Source organism: Nothobranchius furzeri, chromosome 5 (assembly GCF_043380555.1).
Source record: "Nothobranchius furzeri strain GRZ-AD chromosome 5, NfurGRZ-RIMD1, whole genome shotgun sequence".
Classification (NCBI taxonomy): Eukaryota; Metazoa; Chordata; class Actinopteri; order Cyprinodontiformes; family Nothobranchiidae; genus Nothobranchius; species Nothobranchius furzeri.
This window is the reverse complement of record NC_091745.1, coordinates 7,307,963-7,331,223: the sequence shown is the minus strand read 5'-3', so window position 1 is coordinate 7,331,223 and position 23,261 is coordinate 7,307,963. Positions and strand designations below refer to the sequence as shown.

At 40.4% G+C, this 23,261-nt stretch overlaps 1 protein-coding gene across 1 annotated transcript in view; it reads left to right on the top strand.

Annotated features, from left to right (window-relative positions):
• c1ql1l2 (complement component 1, q subcomponent-like 1-like 2) overlaps positions 1-21,576 on the top strand; it is a 25,629-nt gene extending 4,053 nt beyond the window's left edge. The window contains exon 2 of the mRNA XM_015948671.3: positions 21,194-21,576. Coding sequence (XP_015804157.1) covers positions 21,194-21,373 — 180 coding nt within the window. The 3' untranslated portion in view covers positions 21,374-21,576. The remainder of the gene's footprint in view (positions 1-21,193) is intronic.
• The last annotated feature ends 1,685 nt before the right edge of the window (positions 21,577-23,261 follow it).

Genomic DNA, 23,261 nt, shown 5'->3' with positions numbered 1-23,261 from the left:
TCAGCTCGGATACACATGAAAACTGATTATTTATCCTGTTGCAGCGGATCCAGGTGAAGCCCACGTACGGTGTTTAGCATCTGGCGACAAATCCGACTTTAAGCATGGGAGCTGAGCCGTCTGGAGAGGGTCTGCTCCATTCATCTTGATAAGTTCGACAGGTAGACATTATCGATTAAAGGAGATTTCTTTAAGAAGAATCACAAAGAACACAAGTTTTTCATCTAAGAAACGAAGCGTTGAATTTACTTAACCAAGTTTTGTCAACTGGATCCAATAATCCCAGTTGCTCAAATTAAAAGAGTAAACTACTTTTAACGTAACAACAAATAACAATTTTACAGTTAAGCCACTAGTGGAGCCAGTTCACATAACTTGGTTGTGTAAATTCAACGTTTCATTTCTTAGAGTGATCTTACAGTCAAATGAAAAGATGGTGATCATGATTAATTTTAGCATTCTGGTAATGTTCAGATGTCATTCTTCGTTGTGGTGCGACTCCAGCACTGAGAGGTCTTTGTGTGTGTGCTAGCTTGGTGTAACAGAGACACTCTGTCTGGAAGAGACAAGCTGGGTTTGAGATCGCCACCCCACCGCCTCTCAGCCTTTTTCGTCCATGTTATCGATCCCCCTTATGTGCGAGCGTTTCTCCTTCCTTCCTCTGACAGACCCTCTTCTTTCAACGTTCTGTATATCATGGCACTTCTTCTATAATCAGCCTGAGAGGTAGTGGAGGCGGACCTTTGGCCTTGATCTGCTGTGTAATTGGACATTGGATTTGACACTCTGCCGAGTAGAACATTAGAGCTGGCCTAATTAGGTGCGAGAGCTGTTAAATGAAGATTGGCCCGAGTGGTTAGAAAATACCACACAGATTGGAAATGTCAAGATGACATCGGGCTGTCATCTGCAAGCACGGAGAAGAAAATCCATCATTTCCTAGTGAAGTTTCAGAACTCGTTTGAAAACCGCCCACCAGTTGCTTGTTATAATTCAATTACTTAACAAAAACACACACATTTATCTTTTGAAGATACCTGGCTGGTGCGCTCACTCCTTGTGTTTGCGTCGAGGAATAAGCAGCTCGTGAATTACGGCTAATGTTCAACATCTCGTGTGCTTGGAGACCACAGACGTCTAAAAACGGCTACGGGGCGTCTCCTGTGACTGGCTGACTCAAGGATGCAGTGATGTTGACTCACTAGGCTTCTTCATTATAATGAGGGCCATATGGGAGACCGACAAGTGCCCCTGGTCCTCTTATGCAAACATCTCTCTCCGTGTGCCTCTCCATGCCTCTGACATTTAGATATCCCCGCAATTCAGGCTTCAGTGATACCCGCAGTTATCCCCTCCCTCTTAGCACAGAACGCTGCAAAGTCGGCTGCACAACTTAAGCGTGTCTAACACCTCTCGGAGTGAAAACAGGTGAATTTGTCCAGAGAGGCAGGATTTGTTATGAAAAGTAAACAAACAGGTTGTTTTCCTCTCAGTGAAAACTCTTTTTCCTGATGGTAGTGCCTCGGGTTTCAGCTGGACTTTGTGGGAACAAAGGTTGTTGTTAAGAGTTGTTTTGAGGGCTTGGTGTCGGCGCTGCGGGCAGAGAGCTTTAGTAATTAACTGGGTGTGATGAGTCAGATGCAGGAAAGAAAGAGGGGATGGACTGTGGGTCGGAGTTGGCGCCCCCTTTCCTCTTTGCTGTTTTCTTTCCTTTCAGAGGTTTTCCCAAAGTTTCCACAGCAGATTTATGATGTTCTGTCTTTTCTGCAGCATTAATGATAATAAATGAATGAATGAAGCGTTACTGTTAACAATCTCACTAAGAGATTTGAGCGGCAATTGTTTAAAAGCAGGCTGAACAGGTACAAAGAGAACAGCTGGCAAAATTAATTCAGGAGACCTTTTTCTAATCTCGTCTGACAGATGGCAAATCTCCTGCTACCATTTAATTTTTTCTTATCGTGTTTTCACTCAGGTTCCTTGAACAAATGAACCTGTAACACATGGTGCTTTGTGACACAACAATTCTCATGCATCCCACCGCAGATTCTTGCTCTCATTATTTATCTAAAATTCATCCCCGGTGTGTATGTGAGTGTGTGCGTGTGTGTGTGTGTGTGTGTGTGTGTGTCAGTGAGAATGTTGGATCAAGCTCAAAAGCGGAGGCGAGCCATCTAAGCCGCCATTAAGCATGCGGTTCACGGCTGGAATGTTCAAACACAATTAGGTGGCGGTACACTTTGATTTAAGAAGGACCAATAGACTCGTTGATCCAAAATCGAGGCTCAACACCAAGTCAACAAATCCCAGTCAGAGAAGCCATGAGACACGTCCTTGTCACTGAGACAAAGCTTTTTGTAAGATAACTGTCCCAGGGAGACATCTCAGACTCCTCACGCGGCTGACACAACAGATAAAACATTAAATCATCATGATTTTTACAAGCAGATTTTTAGAAAGTCTATATAATTAATGCTGTTCAGCATGCAAGCTGCAGCTGCTGAACAACAGAAAGAAAAGTGCCTTTTGGATGCTTCGTCTGAACGCAACGCCTCACATGACTAAAAGTGAGTGGCAGTCTCTCACTGTGCTGTGAATTCATGTGTGGCACATTTTCACCCAATGCCTCTTGTTTTTTTATATTTACTGTGCAGAAGAAGAATTTAAAGGGAACGCGCTTTTTTATTTGTACAAGCATGTATTAAATAATAACGAGAACCTCAGCCTTGAGTTTTCTCTGTTCTCTCAGAATATTATTCAATCAAAGCCATCATCTTGACGATGTGACAGATGCAAACATGCACGAGCAGCCACGAGGAAGACAACATCGCTGACACCTCATTTACCATTGCTGAGGCAGGCGCCTGCGGCCTCACGCTTTGTTTGTCCTGTCAAAGTTCCTCTACATGTTCTGTGTCAAGGTCACGCAGCGGTGGCAGTCGGCTGTTTGTCCCGCTCATCTCCTGCTACGTTTCTGTCACAAGTCTGAATCGGAAACTTTGGCTAACATCCCCAACAAGTTCCTCAGGTGCAGAAAAGGAATCCTTCATCTTTATTTGAGTCTTTTCTCATGCATGTGCCTCACTGGAAACCATGAAATGAAAGCAGTGACATCAAACTGAAATGGTGTGGAAGAGATGGAACGGTTTCTGGATTTGTTTCATTTTTCTTTAGACCTCAAATAATTAAGCTCTGTAAAAAATATATATCCCAAGTTTTGCTCTTTAAAGAGCAAAAAATAAATAAATAAAAACTCAGACATGTGCCGCATCTGTGACATTGCCACTGTGCACCTACCTGGAAAGCAAATATTTTGATAGAATTTCATTAAAATCCCAGCTGACAAATCCTCTGGAGTCGTCATCAGCTGCCTCTCCCGCAGCCCAAGGCGCTAACCCTCTAATAAGATGGTGTTGACTTTGCGCGCTCGTGGCGTATCGTTTCATATTAATATGCGCTGGACGCCGGCATCTCAGAATCAGAGTGAGCAGCTTTGTTTGCACATCGATATGAGCTGTGCTAGATTTAATCATGTGGATAAACAATAAAAAAATTACAATGTTCTATATATAATACTCCTGTATCTGAAACTCCTCAGAGGTTCATCATCCTGATCAGCTTTTAGAGAGTCTGCACATTTCAATGTGACTGCTAAACTTTGTGTTCAGGACATCCTCTTTAGAAGGTTTGTGGTGTCTGTGCCTCGCGTTCGGGAGGTAGGACATGTGTCTGCGCTGAAAGGTCCTGCAGAGAAACAAACGCTTGTCTTAGATGAAAGTAAGATTTAATAAATGTCACTTTTTCAAAAATGCTACAGAGAACTGTCTAAAATGAGAGATGTTTCTCTAAATTTAATAAAAACTCCTGAGACTCAGAATTGTTAATGCCATCGGATAATTTACTTTCATTTAGAGCACATGTGTCAGATACAAGGCCCGCGGGCCAGTTGCGGCCCGCGGAGCATTTTTATGTGGCTCGCGAGATAATTATCAAAAAATATATTAAAACTGGCCCGCTGGCCGATTTTACTGCAAAGACTTCAACTCCCATGATGCTTTGTGGCGTCAGCGCGGAGCCGACTCGCCCCCTCCTTTGTGTTTTTTCCAGCGTCTGCTGCCGTTGTCTGCAGCTCCGCTGTCTCGGACAAACACTCCTCTCGCTCAGTGCCGAGTTCACTCGGCTATTTTCTGACGTTGAAGCCCAGAAACGGAGATTCTAGCCGCTCAGTAATGTGTTCACGACTGAAAGAGAAAGTTTTCAAACTAACGTCCAGACAGAGCCGATATAACTCCAGCGAACAGCGACACGCTCAAGCCAGCACGACTCTGTGGTCGTGTTTCCTCCCCGACACACAACAACGTGGTCAAGCAGCTCAGACATGTTCATCAGCACAAACCTATGTGAGCACCTGTTGTCATCTAATGTTGTCATTATTATGATGAAGATAAACAAAACAACAGGAGTCTCCTCCTCAGCTCAGATCAACCCCATGATGCAGGTATCTGGATGGAACAGGTGAGCATCACAGTAAACCAGTGGAGCAAACTGAGCTTTAAATATGTTGGTTTTATGCTCTTTTTCTGCTCCAAAACATGAAAGTTAACAGGTGAGATGTTGCATTTTCATTTAAGATAAAATGATATTTTTATTTTGTTGTTGGCCCGTGAGAAAAGATTTAACCTACAGTAAACAGGAAGTGGAAAGGCTGCAGATAGATGAATAGAATAGAAAATCCCTTTATTGTTCCTCAGTGGGGAAAGCTAGACGTCATAGCAGCGATGACACTTATTACAGGAGAAAAAAAGGAGAATAAAAAATAAGAAAAATGAATAAACAACACGAAAACATAAATCCTGAATAGATTTTAAAAATGCTGATTATACCACAAGTAATGAATAACACTGATGTCTTTTATTTAAAACTGACTTGCTCGTGTGTAATCTGGTTATTCCACATTCAGTGTTAATGCAGAAATATGTTTGTTTCCAAATTTAAAGGTTCAAAATTGCATATATGTTGATAAAGAAAATGTGCAAATTTGCCGTCACTTTTTCAAAAAATATTAAGTTTGGCCCTCGACTCCGTCCCAGAGTTTCATTTCGGCCCCGTGTGAGTTTGAGTTTGACACCCCTGATTTAGAGAAAAGGGTAGAATGCCTTCTCCGGTTCAGGGACGAGATCCTTTCTCAAGTGGAGGAGTTTAAGTATCTCGGGGTCTTGTTCACGAGAGGGAAAGATGGAGTGTGAGATCAACAGGCGGATTGGTGCTGCGTCTGCAGCGATGCGGGCGTTGTACCGGTCTGTCGTGGTGAAGAGAGAGCTGAGCCAGAAGCCAAAGCTCTTGATTTACCGGTCGATCTACATTCCTACCCTCACTTATGGTCATGAGCTTTGGGTAGTGACCGAAAGAACAAGTTCGCAGACACAAGCGGCCAAAATGAGTTTTCTCTGCAGGGTGGCTGGGCTCTCCCTTAGAGATAGAGTGAGAAGCTCTGTCATCTGGGAGGGGCTCAGAGTAGACCCGCTACTCGTCCAAATCGAGAAGAGCCAGTTGAGGTGGCTCGGGCATCTGGTCAGTAGGCCTCCTGGACGCCTCCCTGGTGAGGTTTTCTGGGCACGCCCAACGGGGAGGAAACCTAACAGGAGACCCAGGGCGTTGGAAGGACTATGTCTGGAAAGCCTTGAGATTCCCTCTGAAGAGCTGGCCCAAGAGGCTGGGGAGAGAGAAGTCTGGGCTTTGTGACTTAGGCTGTTGTCCTCGCCACCTCACTCCAGATAAGCGGATTCGAATGGATGGATGGTTTGAGAAACTATGACAATGAAAACAAATTTTTTCATTAAGGTTGTATTTGTATTTGTTTATTTAGCACATAATAAAAGAGATTACAATGAAGTTCAAAAACGGTATCAAACATCAGTCGTGTGCACAGAGGTGGGGAAAGCCTGAAAGGGCTCATCTTGAAACCACGCCCTATTAAAAACTTTGTTTTACAATTATTACAACAACAGTCATTAGAATAACATGCTGAACATCATAATCGTTTAATGTTTCGGAACATCCTACTAACAACTTATTCTTTAGTACGTTTGTATTTCAGAGTTTTGCAATACTGAGAACTCGTATTGTCATGTAAAGGTTAAATTCAAAACATTAGAATATGATGCAAAAGTTAATTTATGTCAGTAATTCAATGTGAAAGGTGAAACTAACAAACGAGATAGACCCATTCCATGCAAAACCAGATATTTCAGCCTTCATTTGTTATTCCTGTGATGATTATGGCTTACAGCTGATGAAAACCCCACATTCAGAATATCAGACAATTAGAATATTGTAAAAACTTTCAATATTCTAGACTCAAAGTGTCACACTCTAATCAGCTAATAGCGTACAGTTGAGGTCATCATGCAAGTGCTAATGGGTGCTAACGCCAGACAAACAAACTGCATTTGCTAACTGAAAAGAATCCGGACAGATCGCTTGGACGTCAATAAAAATAAACCAACATAAACAAAATGCAGACGTTTATGGTAAATGGCCTGTATTTGAAATAGCACCTTCTAGAGTCCTGGGACTTCCCAAGGTGCTTTACAACACAATCAGTCATTCACCCATTCACACACCCATTCTCACGCATGTAACTCCTGTGCCATCACCGCTTATGCTCAGTTACTCATGACTTCTTCTGTCTAAGTTTCTTTTTTCACTCTTTGGTAATTATCTGTGCCACTGATTTTAGCATACCACCCGCCTCTGGTCAAAAGCCTTCTTCGTCCACGTTTGGATGGACATGCTGTTTAGCTGGACCCCTTTGTTTACACCGCTGCCTCCTGGGTAGCTCCACATCTGGGAGCGTTGCTAGTATCAACTCATCTGTTTTGAATGTAGGACCTTTCTCACTGGCAAAATGCATGGAAGAAATATACAAGTACCGCTTGATCTGCTCCACACGGTGGAAATGAGCTCTTCCAAAAAAATGTCACCATTTTACTTTGTTTGTCGTTAGCTCGCCCGTTTCCTTCTCCAGCTGTTTCATATTGCCACTGACCTTACCTGACTTTGAATAATAGCTCAAAAATGTTCCCTTTGTCATCCGATCTAGGTCTCAAGAGCCTGATTAGCACCACCCCCAACACCGATGCTCAGCTCCTTCCTGTTTGAACATGTTTAGAAGGCGATACGACGCCTACGCAAAATATACACTGGTTTGTGGGCTACGTCGCACAATGCATTGTGATGTTTTGTCATGACCTATTTTTAGCAACTGTAATTATATGCTATCCGTCCAAAACACATGCAAAGGGTTCTTTAGCCTTTAGATGGTCTCTCAGTCTAAGCTGAATTACCAAATCAGTTTTTTGTTCTTTTTTACACAGTTTAGTAAAAGTTATTTGTTTACCTTACTTGTTTCAGTTAGTAGCTCTAACCGTCATCAGAGATCGCTGGTGATGGTGGCATCACTTCCTTTTAGCCGCGGGCAGCAGAGGACGGTGTCGCCCTCTACTGCCCGCATCCTGAATTACTGAAGCATGTGGACTTTTGCACCATATTCTAGTAGTTTCACTTTTACCTGTGTAAATGGAATATGGAAATTTGACCCCTGTCTCATAGAATAGTTCTGAATTTGAGAGCTATTATGAGAATACATGTTGATATTAAAGGGACCATTTGTATCATATAGAGATTAAAACACACAAAAAAAAACAAGTAAGAAGTATTTTTATTTAAATGAATAATTAGGTTTAAATGTGTAGACCCCCCCGACCCTGCGTGGACAAGCGGGTTCAGAAAATGGATGGGTGGATGTTATGTTTATTCATTTCGCAGACGCTTTGATCCAAAGCGGCGTACAATTTTTTTATAACCTATAGGGCATGTTGTGATTTGTGGGGGAAACCGGAGGACCTGGAGGAAACCCACGCATGCATGGGGAGAACACGCAACTCCAAGCAGAAAGGCGAGTTTTGAACCTGCGACCTTCGTGCTGCGAGGCAACAGTGCTAACCACTGCGCCACCATGCAGCCCACTGTGGTCGACTATAAGCCTCAAACGCATCAGGAGAAAAATGATGGGAACACAGCTGCGGATTGGAATTACTGAGATAAATAAATGTTGTCATGATATTCCAATTTCCCATGTCATGATATTCCCAAATGGATGGATGGATGGATGGATGGATGGATGGGTGGATGTGTAGACCAGAGGTGCACTAAGTGAAGCAAGTTTGTAATAAGTAGTTACTCCCAAAAACACTTCTTTCTAAGAAATAACTGTAAACAAAGCCACCTAAACAATGTTATAATTAGTAATATGAAGGTGAATTAAACTGTAGAACAAAATTACAAAACAAGAGTAATGAGCATGTCTTATCTTGCTTAATATTCCCCAGGATTTTGTGTTTTTTTTTCTAGTGAAACTTGTGGGATTTCTTCATTATTAATAAAAAAAAAGTTGGTTTGATCCCTTTTACTTGTTTTCGTTTCATTAGATAAAAATACATTTTTGACTTTTAATGATTGTTAATTTGCTTTGAACCATTGAGAATAATTTTAAAGATCCTCATTTAATTGACTTTTAATCATGGTCATGTTTCTGTTCACAATGAAAGGCAATTGTTATCGCCAAAAGCAAAGGAAATGTGGAACTTTACACCGTGGAAAAATTTTTTATATGACTATTTCCCACCATGATGACTCGTTATGTGATAATAAAGACAGGGTTTAGAGTCAACATTTAGAGCAGGGCTACCACCCTGCATGTTTTAACTGTTTCCCTGCCTTCAGCAGGTCCTCCAGTTCTACAGAAGCCTGTTAGTCAGCCATTGATTCCAGCTAGGTGTGTTGGTGCAGGGACAGGCACAGTGACCCTCGAGGACCAGGATTGAATGGCCCTGATTTAGATAATTGAACCGGCTTTCATCACAATTGCCACTTCAACATTTCTGGGTCATTTTACTCAGTTAGGAAACTTTAGGAGTAAAGAATAACTTGAACTTGTCAAGCCGCTCTGGATAAGGACACGTCAGCTCAAAAAATAACAAAATGAGTTTGTTTGGTCCCATTTTGTTCAAATGAGTTTTTCTTTATTGATAAGATTCCTGTTAAAAAGGCTTGAGGGAGTGTCAGCCGTGCTTGACTCTGACACATAATTAATTAAGTGTGCTGCTGAAAGTCATCCAAAGAACAAACAGCTGAATCTTTAGGAGAAACGTCTGATAATGTGTAAAAAATCTTCACAAGAAATCCAGAATATTGGAATATTAGCCTGAGGGAGCTGCATGGGGATAGAAGCACTGCTGCAAGTAAAACGTGTAAACCATTTGAACTTGGTGAAATGCTGTTTAGAGAACCTGCATCAAACCTGGTGACATGAGCGGCTTCTCCAACAGCGAGCACAAAGTCATTTCTGCTTGTTTCTTTACTCGTGTTTTGCGGATGCTGTGAAGAGACTCGGTGTTAACAAAGCACTCTGATCTAACAACATGAAAGCCAATGACAAAACACCTTATCACTTAAACATATCTATGGTTCTAGTTTGATAACGGCTTGGTTTCATGACCTCCTGAAGCTGAAAGCTCGTTTTACAGAAGGACCGAGAGTCATTAAATTCTATTTCCACGCTGAAGAAATAAAGAATAAAGATCTCACCAAATCATTTGTTCCAGAGTTTATGAAATTTTTACATTTGCTGTTTGAATACGACTCTCCACGCCTCTGCTCATCCTCTGCAGAATTTATTGTTCCAGTAGCAGCTTTCTGTTTAATCTGTAGAAGACGAGGTCAAATCTCAGCCCTGGCAAAGACAGCTTTTAGGTCAAAGACATGAAATATACAAACATCCTACATCAAACTTCATTGACACATTGATACATAAAGGAACAGAACTAAGCAACAATATAAAACCGTGCTTTTGGAAGGAGACTGAGAAGTTTTAAGGCAGTGAAATAAAGAATATTCTACTTATTTTATTTATTCCGTACTTTCCATCTTACCTCTCTTCATATTTACCTACGAGGTTGTTTTGTGCACCCTCCAAACAGCAGCCATTTATTTAGCATTTCCTTTAATACATGTTGGTCCAGTTAGTTGACACTTCCTTTAAGAGCTTTGCACAGTGAGCTAAAACAAAGCCCGGGTGGACTTCAACATCCCAATAATGAGCCAGACGAAAACTTTTCAAATGCATGTAAGCTATTGATTTTTATTCAACTCTGCTGCAAAGACTAAGCCACTAAAAGGCGTATTTAACCACCGGCTACTTCTAACTATATGTACAATGCTTGTTTTTTCCCTCTCTGGAGAAAATAATGATTTTTTTATTCTGTTCTACTCAGTTTAGGTAACAAATGATGCAGCTCTCTTTTTTAGCAACTGTTAAATAGCACAGAGATATAGAGCGCATTGTATAGAGAGTATGGCATATTTTTTGTTTTGATCTTTATTTGAATCAGCAAATTTAAACTGAAATGGTTCTGGAAAAAAAGGAAGTGGCAAAATAGCTCCAAATCTGCAGCTTTAAATGTCAGGGTTTGGAGAATATTTTTTTTAAATAAACTTTTAGGTGAATTACTTTTTTATTCTTACTGATTTTTGTTGTTTGCATAAATAACTAGTTTAAATGAGCTAACACATCTGGCATACTAAAAAGAAGAGCTGTGGAATTACTAGAGTTTTCTTTCAGGGCAATAAACTAAAATAAATAAATATATAAATGCTATAGAATCATTTTTGTTTCTTTGCATGCGTGCTGTTATTTTTTTCTTACACTTTGTTTATGTTTCAAGGGCATTTCCACTTATTCCTAAGCTAAAAGATAACAACTTGTGTTGTTTTGAAAAGATGTCAGAACAATGGCAATACACACCGGCTACAAATGGGACATCAAACAACACACCTCGTTTATTGATAAATAGGACTAAACATGCTCAGTAGCCAATAGTAATGTTTGTGTTAATATGTGCCTTCAACTACTATGTAGTGTCAGAGTGTAACTGAAATTTTATTTGATATGTTTCTTATCTTAAATAGACCATTAAGCCTGGTTCACTCAGGAAGAGGATTCTGATGATTTTCCCTCTTCCGATAATCTTTAGAAACTGTCCGATTACTATAATGGCTTCAAAATAAATTTTTATCACATATTTCTGTTGAATGTGTTGTTAAAGTTGATAAAGGAACCAAAGCTAGTAGAGCACGCTGTATGCTCCTGCTCAGCCATGTTTCTTTACTCTGAAATCATGTTTGATCTCCAGAAGTTTTGTGAGACTTTTCATCTGGCTGTTTGTGTGGAATCAGTTAATGTGTAGTGTTCTGTCTCTGCCCACACACTGTAAGATTGTGACTGGTATATCCTCGATTTTTTATTGCCAAGTGTGTGGTCCCTCTTACTTTGAAAATCTTCTTTCAAAATTCTGTCACACGAACCAGTCATTTTGTTTTTAAATTATATTATTTATTGTGTCAAGCGTAATTTTGGTCTCTTACTGCAGTGATTCCCAAACAGGGGTATGTGTACCCCTAGTGGTCCGTGAGGGCATTGCAGTGAATACGCAAAACATTAATATTTAATTTCCCAGATGATGGTACCATACCATACCATACCATACCATACCATACCATACCATACCATACCAACTTTATTTCTATAGCGTAATTTACAATACAGTGAGCAAGAGAGCTGATCAAAGTGTTAAACAAACAGGATCAAATAAAACAGAAAAATACAAAAGCAATAAGGACCTAAACAAGGCATCAATAGCAGGTAAAAACAGTAAGAACAGTAGATAAAACACAACAGTAAAAACAACAACAACAAAAATACATAAACAATAAAATGATAAAATGAGTCACTGTCTGAAAGCCAAGTCATAAAAATGGGGTTTTAAATGAGACTTCAAAACAGGCAAGGAGGATGCCTGCCTAACTGTAACAGGTAGTAAGTTCCAGAGTGTGGGGGCAGGATGACCCCGTGATTCGTAGCACATCCAGGGAGTGCAGAGAAGCAAGAGATCAGATAACCTCAACATGCACATAGGTACATAGGAGGTGAGCAGGTTGGCCAAATGGAGGTGCTAGCTCATGTAAAGCTTTAAAAACAAATATCAGTATCTTAAAACGGACAAGAAAAGTGACGAGGAGCCAGTGGAGATGTGTCAGGATTGGGGTGATATGGCTATGTCGGCTTGTGTTTGTTAAAAACCTAGCAGCAGCGTTTTGGACGACCTGTACCCGGTTCAGGGCAGAGACAGGAATACCTAGAAGTAGTGCGTTTGCATAGTCCAAATGAGAGGTGATGAATGGATGGATGACTGATTCCAAGTGCCTCCGCTTCAGGATCGGTCTAAGACTATAGGTGGCGTAACTGATAAAAACAAGACCTCACCACTGAGTTTATCTGAGGTATCATTGAGAGGTTGGTATCCAATTTTACCCCGAGGCTTATTACACACTGCTTAGGGTTTAGAGTTAAACAATCAAAAGCAGAGTGAGAATCAGAAGGATTGCAGGGGTCAAAGACTCAGTCTTTAAATTATTTAACTTAAGAAAATTGGCAGTCAGCTAGCCCTTTAGGTCCATCAAGCATGCCAAAAAATGAGAGCCTACGTTTTTCTCGTTCAGTGCCACATATATTTGACAATTGTCGGTGTAGATGTGATAATTTAGACTGTACTGATATAGGATTTTGCCCAGTGGTATACATATAAAAAGAAGAGGCCCAAGAACGGAGCCCTGTGGCACACCCCAAAGCCGTGGGAGACAGGAGGAGGAACATTCGCCAATCTGAACAGTAGTGGATCTGTTGGATAAAAAGGAGTGAAACCATTTGAGTGCAACCCCCGTCACCCCAAATCAAGACTCAAGACTCTCGAGCAGAATGTGGTGGTCCACAGTACCAAAAGACACCGAGAGGTCCAGCAAGAGCAGCAATACCCTAGACCCAGAGTCTGATGCCACCAGAATATCATTTTGCACCCTAATCAGGGCAAATTCAGTGCTGGGGATGTATTATTCTTAACCCTTTATAGGGCCAACATCTATATTTAGACACTTTGACTCACATTATAAATCATGTTGGTATGCCTTTTCACAAACTCTTACAATTATGGAATTTCAACCAAGCAATCATCAGACATCAAGCTAGTCACTGTTTGCGCCAAGGAACCATTCCACCAATCAGCACGGGATTATAACATAATAATAATAATAATAATAATAATAATAATAATAATAATAATAATAGCCTTTATTGTCATTGTACAGGATACAATGAAATTGGAGTGCCACTCCCTTGGTGCACAATACAATAATACTTAAAAATATAAAAGGCCCCCTAAAACAAAACAATAGTAAGTACAATATATACCAAATAGCACAATATATACAGAATAGCTGCTAAAGCATTATGTATAAAATGGCATTAGAATAGCAGCATAATAGTTGACGGTGACCTTGACAAGTCGCCAAGCAGTTTTAATTGTTTTATGCTCATTTACTATAGAGATCGCCCTGGGAAAGAAGCTATCCCTGAATCTGTTTGACATGGTTTTATGTGACCTGTAACGTCGACCTGATGGTAATAGTTGAAAGACTTGATTGCTGGGGTGAGACTGGTCCTCGATGATATTGCTCGCTCTGCTGAGGTACCGAGAGTTTGCAATGACCTCCTGGCTGGACAGAGAGCAGCCAGTGATCTTCTGGGCTGTGTTGATGACCCTCTGCAGTACTTTCCTGTCTGCAGCTGAGCACCCTGCGTACCATGCTGTTATGCTGTACGTTATGATGCTCTCTATGGTGGCTCTGTAGAAAGTCACCAGCAGCCTCTCCTCCAGGTTGTTCCTCCTGAGCACTCTCAGAAAATGGAGACGCTGCTGGGCCTTTTTTACCACTGCCATGGTATTTGCGGTCCAGGAGAGATCGTCAGAGATCTGCACGCCCAGAAACCTCATGGAGTGTACCCTCTCTACACAGTTCCCATGAATGTACAATGGGGCCGGGTCTGCTCTGCCCTTCCTGAAGTCGAAGATAAGTTCTTTAGTTTTTGTGGTGTTCAGTTGTAGGTTATTCACTGAACACCACTCCGTCAGTCTGTTGACCTCATCTCTGTAGTCCGTCACATCCCCCTTCAAGATGAGTCCGACTACGGTGGTATCATCCGCAAACTTTATAATGGTGTTTGAGAGATGGATAGGGGAGCAGTCGGATGTGTAGAGTGTAAACAGGAGTGGACTCAAAACACACCCTTGTGGAGCCCCGGTGCTGAGTGTGATGGTGCTGGACAGGTGTGGGCCGAGTCTGACAGACTGTGATCTATTTGTCAGAAAGTCCTTAATCCAGAGGCAGATGGGGGTGGAGAGTCCCAGGTGAAACGTTTTCTGGACCAAGATCGTCCAAGAACATGTCAAATATTGGTGTGTCTTCAGAACCAGACAACTGCTCTGTCTCCTCTTGCGTTCATGGTCAGATCTCTAAATTAAGTGCTAGGTTTATGAAACTCTCACATCACCAGGTTGGCTAGTTGTGTTAAATAAAGATACATGAGTTGTAAATGTTAATCTCAATGAAGTTGGTGAACTCCTAGCATGAAATTCAAATCGACCATATTTGATAATAGCCCTGAACGAGCAAAAGAAATTATGAATATTTTAGGCTAAATCTGTTGTTTTTTAGACATAATCTTAATATTCAATAATGGCAATTATTATACTGAATATATTTTACTGTTTTAAACTGCTTTGTTCCAGTCACATGACCCTAGTGTTGTGTTTGCACCTGAACTGACCCGCTCTGACCAGTACCTACAGTGACTTGTATAAAGTAGCTGCTTCTTTAATTATCGTCTCCTTATATTATTATCATTTTCTTGTGTTTATTTTTAAGTCTAATTTTTGCTTATGTCAATAAAATATTTCTGTTTCTGATTTTAAATTTCTGTGAAAACAGAAATTGTGGCACCCAGTCTCACCATCAGTGATGATGATGAACAGGAGTAAGATGACATTGAAGCAGATCCTCAAATGTAAAATATTATAAAGTGTTATAATAATCAATATTCGATCAGAATTTGTATCTATTGTTCACTAACTTTAAAAAAATATTCCACAGTAATCTGATATTATAAAAATATAGTATATAGTTTAATATTTGTGAAACATTCAGTATTTTTGAACAGTGACATAATGTTCTAGAATTAGCTAGATTATGCTAAAGTGTCTTATAATTATCTATATTGTTCAAAAATAATGTTTATTTAACTTGTTCATGTGTTTTATTTTGGGATTTCTTTTACCAGAACAGGGCCAACGACCATATTTGATCACTTTGTTTTCTCTGAGTTTCTGCATGAAAATAAATATTTTGAAAATTGTAACAACAGAAATACACTTTGGTTATATGCTGCAATAACACTCTGGGGTTGAAATTTAAAAGTTTATACTATGAGTGCCCTATAAAGTGTTAATGAATACGCTGATGTAGTATTAATGAATACGCTGATGTAGTATTGCACAGTAATGTTTAATATAAGCAGTGACAGCTTGTCCATAAGGTGCGTTAGGGAGCATTCTAACCATTTTCACAGGAAGAAGAAGAAGATTGGAATCACAAGATTTCAAAAAAAGTGAAAATCTAACGAAATAATCTATACATCATACAGACTATAAGCGTTGTGTATAATCTGCATTTAGGTGTAGTTAAAAATGTTCTCTTACAATTTTACCAGGACCAATCGTCTTGTGACGTATTTCCTGTTCCATTTTGGGCACAGCAACCTCTACCATAGACCTACGCCATAGGCATGCGCACTTGAACACCGAACACAAGACTAACAACATCCAACACAACGCTGGCAGTTGGTGCTCCGGTGTCTGTGAGAGCATGCGGAGGGTGGGTAGCATTCCACCAACATCCATCACAGCGGTGGGTGGGGTTAGCAGCTGTGAGATGCCGACTGTAGTGGTGGGGTGGGGGTGGGGGGTTTGTTACTGGAAGACGAGATGAACGACTCTCTATAGGGACTTGGATCTCACCGTTCACTTTGAAAATCCATTCAAAAGATTTGATTTGTTCATGAACATCACAACACTACTTTTAATGTCAGGGCAATGATTACAGTAAGTAGCAACTGTTTAAACTTGTAATTCCTAATCTCACTTAGTTACTTTTGACATGCAGTAATCAGTAAAGTAAATTAGTTACTTTTGAATGTAGTAATCAATAGTCAGTAATCAAACTACTATTTCAAAGTAACTGTGGCAACACTGGGCATTGGGGCGTAGGACTACACAAACAGAGTGGATTTTTTCTATAACACCTATTGTGACCATAAACCAGAAAAAGAGGACTACATTTATGCTTTTGACCTAATGAAATTATCTTTATTTTGCTTTTCATTTATTGGCTTATTGTCATTGGGTGTTGATGAGGTAACACACATAGACTCTGTTGTTTAGATGAGCCTCTTCCCGTTAAGTGTGTGTGCATACATTGGTGAATGTTAAGCATGTTTTTGGAACAACATTGTTGCTGGAAGCTCTTGTGGATCTGGTACCGGGTCCGTCGGGTTCAAGTTGTGTGATGCATAAGATGGTAATGGTAATTTGGCATTCCTAGTGGTGATATATGGTTAATGCATCTGAAAACTGACTTGCAAAAATGCGCCCCACCAAAATAAATAAAAAATCACCAGCCGCCACCGTTGATATCATATGAATTCAGGTCAACTGTATGAATGTTGTCAAGCGGCGTCAGCTGCAGCGTGGAGCGTTGGACTAAAAGGGGCTTGTAAAGGAAATGGGAAAGGTCGGTTAAACAGACCTGGCTTGGGTTTCAGAAGTCTGATGTTGAGAAGAAAAACATTCTCAGTCAAATATTCTGGGCAACAATTTTGACATCTCCTGTGATTTCATATCAAATATCTCTTCTCAGTTTAAGCTTTTATTTTCTATTAATTAACAACATTTGCATCGTCTCTCTCTCTCTCTCTCTCTCTCTCTCTCTCTCTCTCTCTCACTCTCTCTTTCTCTCTGTCTCTCATTGGCTCCATGGACACCACAGTCATGTCGGCCCCAGGGCAGCTGTGGCTACACTGCTCATCACCATCAGTGTGTGTGTGTGTGTGTGTGTGTGTGTGTGTGTGTGTGTGTGTGAATGAATGATACACTGTAGTGCAAAGCACTTTGGAGTCCTCTGACTCTGATAGGCGCTATACATGTGCGGGTCATTTATCATTACCATACAGCAGCTGATCCGGTGATAAAGAATGAACCTCAAACCTTATTTAAATATTGTCAACAGAAAACAATTAAATCAATCAGGAAAACTGGAAGAAAAGTTATTTGTGTTTTTATATTTTCACTTCAGTTCAGAATTTTGTGTTTTCATCACATTTAACTTGTATTTTATTTCAGATTTTATTACCTTTGTTGGTTTTATGAACCTTTTGTGTTACATTGTTTAGCAAAAGAATCATAACACAACATGAAACGTATTTGAAATGTCATATATACAGAATACAGATACACATTTTAGGGTACATGGCCCATTCCTGCCCAAATTAATAAACCAGCTTTCATCAATGAAAAGAGCAAAAAAAAACAAACACCAACATGAAGGAAAACCGGAGCAGGGCTGTGCAGCTGCTGACTCTGCTCGTGAGAGAGCGCATGAAGCCTCGTTCACACCAAATGCAGAGTGGATGTGGTCCAGTTTCACAAAGATCAGACATCATTGAGTCCAATCGGCTGCAGTGTGGATCCGGATGCAGAGCTCTGGAAAGTTTCCGCATGGAGTCTGTTTTTCCTGGATGCCACATGAGGATTGTTATAAAGATAAAGAATTGACCTGAGCCAGACAGGAAGTGAGACATGGTTCAGCTTTAATGAGACTGAATAAAATAATTTTGTACGTTCTACTTTTGGAGAATTACCAACATGTTTGACTAAGGGGGTATAGTGTTGTGATGAAATGGCTCAGGGGGTCCACAAGTCAAAAACAAAACCCTGTCTTACTATATTCTGTCATAAGTTAAAGCTCAACTCTGCCTCCTGCTGAACTTTAACATGTGAACCCTGTGCAGTGCTTCCCAACTCAGTGGGTAATCGTGCTAATTAAAGGTGATCTCATTCATGACCACATAAAAAATAAACAGTATGATTAAACAGCTCTACTGCACACTTACAATTAAATGAAAAGTGAAAATAAGAGGATTCCTTACAGCAGTTGTTTGAACACTGAACAACAGGGAAGATGAACATTTGACAAACAAGAACTCATGATTTATGATGTAGCTTCTGCTCTTCTAAGCCTCCTTCTACTGTCGCTGTCAACAGTAGGCAAAGAGAAACATTAAAACTAAACAACATGTAGCTCTAAACCGTTCCCACCTTGTTATTGACAGTTTATGATGCAGGGAAGTTAGCTGACGCTGATGGTGCTCTGCCAAGGCCGCACTGCAGACACATAGACTCCCCTGTTTCTGAAGTTTATCGCCTTCAGTCGGGTTTTCATTATATATCGATGCTAAATTGGACCAAGATCAAGTTGCATTGTTACACTGAAAAATGTCATTGATTATCTATAGCTGAAGGAAAGCTGCCCCGCAGGATTGTCCTGGGGGAGGAAAACAAAAGTGGCACAGACTGCTCGCTTCACACAACCACCTTCATGAAGCTTTGAGTGTCTCCTTATCATTTAAAAAGGAATTTCCGTCATTTAAAAAAAAACATCACAGTTGATTAAAATGTCTTTGCAAAATGTTGTTTCAAATTTTTAAACAGAATATTTGACTGTTGTATTTTTACAGAGTATACCGGCTTCTGTGTTTGTGCTCTTTCCTACAGTTTACCCATTTTATGTCACAGTGTAGCAACAGCTATCGCTCTTCTAGTGCTATTGCTTAATTTTGGAGCACACACACACACACACGCACGACGCACGCACGCACACACACACAAATCTCACATGTAAAATAAGCTATTGTTTCAGGATTCTTGTGAGACTGAAGCGGTTCTTTCCTCTCTGGAGGAGCCGAGCGTTTGTAGTGAAACTCTTAATTACCCAGGACAGGATATGGAGAAACTACAGCAAATGCCCTGTAGTCACATATAACACAACCACACTCAGTGAGAAGAAAGCACACACAGAAATAAAAATACTTCCCTTTTTCCTCTTCATTATGCACATCGTTCCCATGATTCTTGTCACTTGTTGTTATCAGATATTTCTGCTTTTCTAGAAGGAATTCTGGATGTCTTTTCTCCTCCTGTTTTGTATTTTTGTGTAGTTTTCTTCCCATGATCTGAATCCTCAGGAGAAAGCTTGCTGTTGAGTTTCTAAGAGTTTTTCTGTCGATGGACCGTTTGTTCCAAGGTTAAACTTTATTATTGTTTTTTTTTTCTTTTCTTTTTCATTTTAGTTTCTCTGTGAAGAAACTGCTGCGTTGATTGAAACCATAAATCTGTTTGACAGAAGAGCCTGAGGTTGGACTGACCCTCACTCTGATCCTGTAGGTTAAATGTCAACTCTGTTCAGCGATTCCTTCAAGTTCAGCCGGAAAACTTCACACAGTTCTTGGAAATCAAAGATTTTAACCCTTTTTTAGTCTCAATTAATTATTTGTGAATCGTTGAATTACCAGAACACCTCAAATGATTAAAAACGGGTGAAATTTGAGCTAGCAAGATTAACAAAATCCCTTACTTTTGTTTTAAAATCAAAACATATTTTAAAATCTAACGTTTAAAACATTCACGCTCCTACCTTCAAGTTATGAGGCTCAGCTCAGAAAGTAGAACAGGTTGTCCTGTAATCTGAAGGTTGCAGGCTCGATCCCGGCTCCCACCAGAGAATGCTGCTGGTGTGTCCTTGGGCAAGACACTTAACCCACCTTGCTTGCTGATGGGGGTCGGAGGGACCGCTGGCGCCTGAGTGGCAGGCCCCGCCTCTGTCAGTGTACCCCAGGGCAGCTGTGCTACATCGTAGCTCATCATCACCAGCGTGTGAATGTGTGTGTGTGTGTGTGTGTGTGTGTGTGTGTGTGTGTGAATGGGTGATTGTGTTATGAAGCGACTTGGGGGGTTTTAGAACCTTAAGAAGGTGTTTTACAAATACAGGCCATTTTCAGTAAGAATGACAGCTGGACATCCCTTCATTACTCAGCTAAAGTTGTTTAGTGTCACATTTATTTATTTGTTTGTTTGTTTATTTATTTATTTATTTAACCTGTGACAGATGGTTAGATAGAAAAATCATAAATCATAAAAATTCAATATTCTATTCACAGCCGTTTTTGCGCCTGCAATATTCCGACTTTTAATGTCTGGCAACGTTATTGAAGCTTCAAAGTCCCAAAAAGTAATTTAAAAGAAATGTTCCAGGTCTAATATTTGTTTTAAAGATCCAATAACTACATGAATGCTGATGTACACGTCTGCCTCAATCCGAATAATTTTTAGGAATCAATCTTCACATAAATAAACCCAACAGTTTGTATAAATGAGGTTTCAGGTAGATGAAATATAAAAAGTTATTTTTTGCATAAATACAAATGAAACTGTTAATTTTGTGGCATTTTATGAGGTTTCCTTCATATTTTTTAGTTATAAAACGTATTAGTTTATTATCTTCATGCTGTTTACATTTTAAATACACCATGATTGAGTGAAGCTCAGGATTTTATTAGAAATCGTCTTGCTGGTTTATTTAGTATTTAGCCACTTTTAATTCTGTCAGATTAAATGAACTGCAGCATGAAAACTGCACACATTAACACAAAGAGTTGGCTTTTTAAGTGAACACACACACGGAGAATTGTTTTCTGAGCACTGAATGTTTCCACTTTACAATGAAAGCACGTAAACCAACTCCAAACGTTTGAATTTATGTTTATTTTCTCTTAGATCAGAAACAAAACTTTCCTCATAAATAAATATTAACCATTTAAAAATAATTTTAACATTTACTGATTACTTACTGAACTCTGTAAGGAAAATATATTACCCACAAGTCATCTTAACTTCATGAACTGTCTCATAAAGCAAAATAAACGTGAGTAGATGGCTCAGGTGACCTAATCTGTTTTATGATTTTTGTTGAATCCTTTTTATTTTATGATGTGACGAGCATCAGTTTTTTTCCTAACTGAAAATCTCATCTACCCGTTTGAACACGCTCTCGTCTGTATTCTCCTCCTCCGCAGGTTCGAGCCAGTGCCATCGCTCAAGATGCTGACCAGAACTACGACTACGCCTCCAACAGCGTCATCCTACATCTAGATGCGGGTGATGATGTTTACATCAAGTTAGATGGAGGAAAAGCTCACGGCGGCAACAACAACAAGTACAGCACCTTCTCTGGCTTCATTCTCTATGCAGACTGAGAACAGACACACTGTCAGACCGGAGGAGACTCTGAGTTTCAAGACGAGGATGGAGGATTTGTGTGTGCTCGAAACCAGAACGCTTTCTAGTTTTCCTAGTTCCCTCCATCACCACCGTCACCTCTGCTTCATCTCCATCAGCCAAGACATCCAGGCTCTGCAAGCCAAGCCTGGATGCAAAGCTCCCCCGAGGACGCGCTGAGACTGGCTAGCAGGTGGCGTGGGAGGAGTGGGATGTAAGATGGGCTGGTTTTCTGCACTCCTTGCCACATTACCAACGTGTCAGAAGCTCCTCGCTTTCGGTGACTCTCCTTTTTAGCCCTGCTCCAACGCACAGCAGTATCAACAAAAATGACAACCCTGCAAAAGTGGATGATTTCACCTCTTTACTCCAGCGTGGCAAGCGGTCAGCCCCACGTTCTGACTGGACTGACCGGAACTTGTAGTGTCGTTCCGTACAATTTACCTAGATTGTGTTTTATTTTGTAGACGTGTATATTATTCTATACAAAAGAGATTTAGGGGAAAAATCACTATATTTGTCCCATTGTGAAGAAATCTTGTTTGAATGAGAGGTGTTACTTGTGATGCGTTCAAGAGCTCTAACAGCTGGAAAGGGATTATTTAAATTTCAGTACTCTATTGCAGTGAGTGTTTTCCTCATCATTGGGTAACTTCTGTATATATTATTTACGTGGAGATATTCTGCACTTCTAATATATATAATAAAAAGGAAACATCTCGTATTGACAATGCCCCTCCTCTGGAAACCGCCTCACACTCTTTCTTACTGTCACACAGGTCCTGCTGCTCTTCGGATTAAAGTCAAGTTTAAATAATCTTTTCATCGCTGTAGCTTTGTGTAAATGCTCCACTTGGCACAGCCAGCCATGTGAAGAGGTAAATCTGGAGATTCGGAGATCGAGTTGTGCTGATCCTTTTTTCTCTGCTGTGACCCTCTCCAAGCTTTCTTATGTGTGAAAAAAGCAGAGAAAGAGTCCGGCTTCTGATGCAGAGAGCGAGGGGGAGAAACACACACACACACACACACACACACACACACACACACACACACACACACACACACACACACACACACACACAGAAAAGAGGCAGAAGCCTGCGAAATGAGGAGGTAAAAAAAACATTCAAGCAGAGTGTTCTCAGTGAGTGGGCAATTTTTCTGTTTCAGTGTCTCCGCTGGATGTCATCCATTCATTATCTGCATATTCACGACACACAGGCATTATGGTAAGATTTAGTCCGCGCAGCGCCCAGACAGCGTGCTGGAGAATGAACCTGATTGGCTGTGTGATTCGGCGTGTAATGACTGGACGTTTGAGAGTGTGTCTCTCGGTTTACGTGCACATCAGCGAGCGTATGCATTTTAGCATGTGTCGTGCCACGACGACGTCCTTTATTTTTCCAGACTTGCAGCGTTCTGTGCTACAGCCACTGATGGATCTCGAACCCAGCAGCCAATAAGATTGTGCTCATTAAAGGTGGAGCCATGGCACAAAGAGAAGAACAAACAGCTTATAATTGAATACTATGACTTGTTTATCTTATCTTTTGGAACTGTTGAATGAATTCAAATAATAAACTGATTTTTTTTTTCTTTTTGAGTGGCTTGTCTCATGAGAATTCTTGAATCCCGAATACACTAATTAGAGGAAATGATCTTCAAAGGATCTGGTTCTCTCTGTGAGACTAACCAGCTAAAGCAAACATTATGACTGGAAAAGTGTGTTTCTTGTTCTGTGTAAACACTGAATCTTAATAATGGACCCTCAGAGCAAATAATAATAAAAAAGGATCTAATCAGCAAGACCCTCATTTCTATTTTCTCTCAAAAGACCAACTTATATTTAGGGTTAAGGGCATCCAG